Here is a 6123-nt window from a genome sequence, read left to right on the forward strand (position 1 = left end):
TTGAAGGCCAAGGCTAGTGTGTAAGAAGAGAATGAAGATGAAGAAGAGGAGAGTAACCCCGAAGATACAAAATATGCTTATCATGAGCACATGGCTCTCGCTTCAAGGCAATTTTGGAGCAAGAAGAACTCAAGGCCCAATTCCGACAAGAATAACTCAAGTGGCACCAAGGGCAAGCAACGTGTGAGGACATGCTATAATTGTGGCAATGTGATCCACTTTGTTGTGGAGTGCCCTTACGAGAAGCGGGAAGACAATGGTGGCAAGCTTATCCGAAAAGACAAAGCCAAGTCCTTCCCCAACAAGAACAACTTCACCGAGAAGACTCCTCCCAAGGGGTTGGTGGCACAAGAAGAGTACAATGAGGATGAGGATGATGATGATGAAGATGGTGAAATGGTGTCCATGGCCTCCGTTGCCATTGCCACACCTCCACGGGTGTCCCTCTTTGACTCACCCAACGAGAACATCACCGCCAAGTGCCTCATGGCCAAAGCCACCAACAAGGTAAGCTCCCAACATCAAAACTACCATCACTACTAATCCTTCCTTGACGGATTGCATCGATGAAAGTGAGGGGTCTAATGAGGAAGTAAATGAATTTGAGTCTTTTATGAGTAAGCTCAAGGGTAAATCCAAGAAGCACTTTGTTGCTCTCTTGGAACAACTTGGTGAAGCCAATGACATGATCGAGGCTCACGAAGAAACCATCTCTAAGATGGAAGGACATAGTCGTGACTATGTCGATGTGATATCGGATCTCTCTAATGCGCTTGAGGAAGAGCGTGGTCATTGTTTGGCTCTTGAGGAGTCACACAACAATGATCATGCTAAATTAAAGAAAGATCTTGATCATACTCTTGTTGTATCTCGTGTGCTCAATTCCGAGAAGGCTAAACTTGGGGTTGACAATGCTAGACTCAAGGAGGAGTTTGATATACTTGACAAGGCTCACAAGTCCATTGAAGGGTGCTCATGCTAGCCTCAAGGAGTCTCATCATCAACTCCAAGTGAAGCTAACCAAGGAGAAAGCCAGTTTTCCTCATATGATCTTAATTGATAATGCAAATGCTACTAACCTGTGTTGTGAGCATGTGCATCTTGTGGAGGAGAAGGTGAAGTTGAAGGAGAAACTTGAGAAAGGCCTTGTGTCTTGCATACAAGGTGAGAAGAACCTCAACGATCTTTTGAGCAATCAAAAGGAAGTTGTGGGCAAAGACGGAATCGGATTTGCACCCAAGTCCAAGAACAAGAAGAAGATTGACAAGGCCAAACAACCTCTTCCTCTCAAGCAAACTTTTGTGAAGGAGTGAGAGGGTGCTTCTAAGGAGAAAAATAACAAGGTGAAGGGTGGTGGTGTCAAGAAGGGCATTGCCACTCCTTCCAACAAAGCTGACTACTTTAACCCTTCTTATGTGCTATGTCATGCTAGTGATGGGCATGTTTATGAGTACATTGAATGGTCTATTTGGGTTCCTAAGACCCTTGTTACTAACATCAAAGGACCCATTACAAAATGAGTACCTAAAACTAAGCATTGATCTCTTGTAGGTGTTTGCTTCCGGTGGGGGGTCATGGTTGCTCGATAGTGGAGCTAAAAATCATATGACCAAAAGCAAGGACTTGGTGGTGGACGTGCACAAGGTCTCATCTATGCCCACCAATGTTGAGTGGGGTGATGCCTCGTCTTCTAAGGTATTAGGTCTTGGAAAGGTTGTCATTTCTCATGATCTCACGATCGAGAAAGTCATGCTTGTTGAGTCCCTTGCATACAATTTACTTTCTGTTCGCCAACTTGCACTCATGGGCTTTGCCACTTTCTTTGATATTGATATCGTGGCCCTCTTGTGGAGCAAGACTCTTAAACTAGCCTGTTGGAAGCTTCCTGGTAGAATACCGAAAAAATTGGAACTTTTCCCGGAACCCTGAAAACAACTTTCCATATATAAATCTTTACCTCTGGACCATTGCGGAGCTCCCCGTGACGTCCCGGATCCCATCCAGGACTCCGAACAACATTCGGTTACCAACATGCATATCCCAATATTACTCTAGCATCACCGAACGTTAAGCGTGTGGACCCTACGGGTTCGAGAAGCATGTAGACATGATCGAGACACCTCTCCGGTCAATAACCAATAGCGGAACCTGGATGCCCATATTGGTTCCTACATATTCCATGAAGGTCTTTTACCCGTTGAACCACGATGTCAAGGATTCAGTTAATTCCGTATGCAATTCCCTTTGTCCGGCGATATGTTATTTGCCCGAGATTCGATCATCGATATCTCCATACCTAGTTCAATCTCGTTACCGACAAGTCTCTTTACTCGTTCCATAATACAAGATCTCGTGACTAACTCATTAGCCACATTGCTTGCAAGCTATTTACGATGTTGTATTACCGAGAGGGCCCAGAGATATCTCTCTGTCACATGGAGTGACAAATCCCAATCTCGATCCATGACAACCCAACAGACGCCTTCAGAGATACTTGTAGAGCATCTTTATGATCACCCAGTTACAAGTGATGTTTGATGACACGCAAGGTATTCCTCTCATATCCGGGAGTTGCGTGATCTCATGGTCTTAGGAATAGATACTCCACATGAAGAAAGCTATAGCAATAAACTCAAGTGATACGATCGAATGATAAACTTACGGTTGGGTCTTGTTTATCACATCATTCTCCTAATGATGTGATCCCGTTATCAAATGACAACTCATGTCTATGGTTAGGAAACCTTAACCATCTTTGATCAACGAGCTAGTCTAGTAGAGGCTCACTAGGGACAATACTATTTGTTTATGTATTCACACATGTATTTAAGTTTCCGGTCAATATACTTCTAGCATGAATAATAAACCTTTATCATAAACAAGGAAATATGATAATAACCAATACATTATTGCCTGTAGAGCATATTTCCAACAAACGCGACCCGAGATTTGGATGCATCTTGCAGGCGAGGTAGGGCGCGACATCCCCGGCTCAGTCGCCGCACATGCAGTCGGCGTTCGCTCTTGCCTCCCGGCCGAAGGAAGAGAGGGAGAAGGAGGGCAAACGTGGCAGGCGACGCGACGTACAGGCGTCGGCGTGCACCTGCGGTGGTTGGTGGACGGCTAGTAGCGGAGCATCGTCGCATGCATGTCAGGGCACAACAGAGGAGGGCGGGACATGGTGAAGGAGGTGTCCAGAGCATGGGTGGCCAGGCGAGCGGTGGCAGGTGCGGCCTAGAGCGTCAAGGGAGGTGGAGCAGAGAGTTGCCTGGCTCGTATATGGCGAGCTCGACGGGCCACCCAATCGGCTTTTATGCCGGAGAGCTCCTCTTCCTACTCGCCGGATTCCATGGAGATTATGAAGAAAATGGTGCAAGGAGGAAATGGAAACAGAGTGTGGTGCGAGTTTTGGCCGATGTCTGGCATTGTTTAAATAGCGGGCGGACGGCCGGAGCCAACCGACGTTGTGTTTAATGACGGGCGGCTCGCTAACGGACGTGTGATCAGAGTAGATTTCTCGGCACACACGCGGGTTTAATGGAGGAAGGTGGACAGTGTGTGACCGTTTGAATGCGGTGTGATCAGCTGAGCGTGCAGCAGGAGGCGCTCTCTGGGTCGGCGCGCTGCTTCAATGACGCAGTGAGAGGTCGCGTTCGTTCTGCACTTGCGTCAATGCGGAGCAGTCGCTCTCTAGCGGCATGAATGCGGGCAGCTGGCGCCGGAGGGAAGCGCATGTGGGGGAGGATGGTTTTGTAGTGGGTCAAGGCAGTCAAACACGGTGTGGCAGCAGTCTAGAGGCCGACAAAGCTCCCTTGGTTTGTCTCCGGTTTGAGTAAAAAAGAGCGTCCAAACCATCAAGTGAATCGATACCGATCTGTGTTATATGACACAACACGTCCAGATTACACGTTTCGGACGTTTGCCGGTTATCTGATGCTCTGCTTTAGAGATGCCCTCAACCACCAAAGCCGTCACCCCGTCACCAGAGATGTGCAATCCACGGCCCAGCGACCACAAGAGGGACAGGATGAAACAACGCCTCGCCGACGCCGCCGGCCGCACATGCTTCGCTCAACGGTGTCCTCTACGACGGCGGGGAAGAGGAAGGGAGGGTTTGGGCGGCCGCTTGTGCCACCCATTGAACCTTTCTCGACTGACCGTTTTTCTCACACAATGTGATTTCAGCAACCACAACATTAACATAAAATCGATGCAAATTATCCCCCCAAAAGTTGACGCACCAGTTAGCAAAACCACAAATCACACACAGCCAGCACTCAAATCTGTAGACACCCATCATCCATCACGATAACAAACGCAGCAAATCTGCGAAATCCATTTATTACAAGTAAAACCATCTTTTCCGTTAGTCATGGACTGAACATCATTAGCTAAATTAAGCTCTGGCAGCTGCCGCTACGACGCCGCCGCCGCCTTGACGTAGACGGTGTACTCGACGACGGTCTCGCCGGACTTGGCGCCGGAGTCCATGGTGCGCGCCTCGACGTAGCCGCGCGCCATGCGGAACTTGCCCGTGCCGCCGATGATGCTCATCTCCCTCACCGCCGACAGCACCTCGTTGCGGCCGTAGATGGTGAGGCCGCTGCCCTTGTAGTCCCCGGCGGTGAACACGAAGTTCATGTTCATGAGGAGGCCGAAGGTGGCCTGGTCGGCGAACGTGTAGGTCCCCTGCGCGCGGCCGATCTCGTCCTTGGATTTGGCGGAGCCCGTGACGGCGGGGCCGGTGGTGAGCGGGTCGTCGATGGCCACCACCGCGCCGAAGAAGGTGGAGGAGCTGTTGCTGGACGCCGCCTGCGCAATCCGGATCGCGGTCGGGCTCGTCCCCGCCAGCACGTCGTGCCAATACAGCTTGAACTTGGTCAGGCCGTCCTCCGCCGCGGAGGCCGGGGTCAGCAGCACCGCCGCCGCGCACAGGAGGAGGAGCAGTGCCTTGCTGCCGGCCATGGCTGGTGGATCTAGCTAGCTGTGAGCCCTGGGGTAATGGCGAAAAAGGGGAGCGGGCTAGTGTGGCGTATTTGAGGAGATTTCAGGTGAGGTGGAGTGGCCGGACATGGGAGTGGGTGGCTCACTGTCCACTCTATCTCCCTCGGTGCCCAGTCACTCGATTCGGTGCGCATGTGGGGCAGGTACCTCTAGTGGTCGGCCCGGTAGGTATGGAATGGTAACTTTTTCCTCCTTTCTCTTTGGGCTTAGTTAAAAAATGGCGATTCTTGAGTGCGGTGCGAGCAAAATGATGACGGAAATCGTGGACTCTTTAGGTGAGGTGAGGCCACGCAAGACTCCTCAAGTTACCTAATGACGAACACAAACCATCAATTCTCTGGTTTCTATACTGGGATCGCAAGATTTACATGGAAATTGAGACTAGTGAAAGAGATGGTGTAATAACTGATAAACTGAAGGAGACCGACTTGGGTTGAGTGAGACAGGACAGGCAACAAGCGAAAATGATGAAATGTAATCATGTTGGTAGTAGGTAAGCTGCTGTCTCGTACGGTTTTGGGTTGGGGCTGGGAGACGGAGACCAGATGATTCAGCTTCACGATTGCAAGGCGTTTGGAAGGGTCGGTAACCTGCTGTCTATGCAAGTAACCAACCACACCTGCTGCTCCAGTACCGTTCCTTGCCTTTGTTCTAGAGCAACCCCAACGGCCCCACCTAATCCAGCCCAGCTCATAACGCACGATGGTAGTACTGAGTTGATGGTTCGTCCGTGTGCTATCACGAGGCAATTTCATGTTTGTAGATGAATTTTGTGAACAGAAAACCTAATCTTGGCACATTTCTAGATTATTAGGGTTTTTACGCAGGGGAAATAGACTTTGGTTCCTGATTGTATATACACCTTATATAGGAAAAAAATTCAATAATTACAAATGACGTCAAAATAATTCAGAAGTTTTTTTAGAACGAATTTGACTTTCTTTTGCACTAGTATATGAAATTTCACGAATAAAAAACCCAGAGTTGACTCCGGGGCCAAAAAAAGTCTATTTGCTATTATAGGCCACTGTTCACACTATTTTTATCATTTTTTAAAGAAGTCAAAGGGATTTTTTTTTCTTTTTGTGGGTTTTTTTACAAGTACAATGAAACGTCAAG

General features: G+C 48.9%; 1 protein-coding gene across 1 annotated transcript; it reads right to left on the reverse strand.

The window, feature by feature from the left end:
• Positions 1 to 4244: 4244 nt before the first annotated feature.
• LOC119295261 (dirigent protein 21-like) lies at positions 4245 to 5089 on the reverse strand. Its single transcript, XM_037573630.1, has one exon. It carries the CDS (start codon positions 4963 to 4965, stop codon positions 4417 to 4419), a length of 549 nt encoding a protein of 182 aa, XP_037429527.1. The 5' UTR covers positions 4966 to 5089; the 3' UTR covers positions 4245 to 4416.
• Positions 5090 to 6123: the final 1034 nt, after the last annotated feature.

The sequence above is a fragment of the Triticum dicoccoides genome, chromosome 4B, assembly GCF_002162155.2.
Source record: "Triticum dicoccoides isolate Atlit2015 ecotype Zavitan chromosome 4B, WEW_v2.0, whole genome shotgun sequence".
NCBI lineage: Eukaryota > Viridiplantae > Streptophyta > Magnoliopsida > Poales > Poaceae > Triticum > Triticum dicoccoides.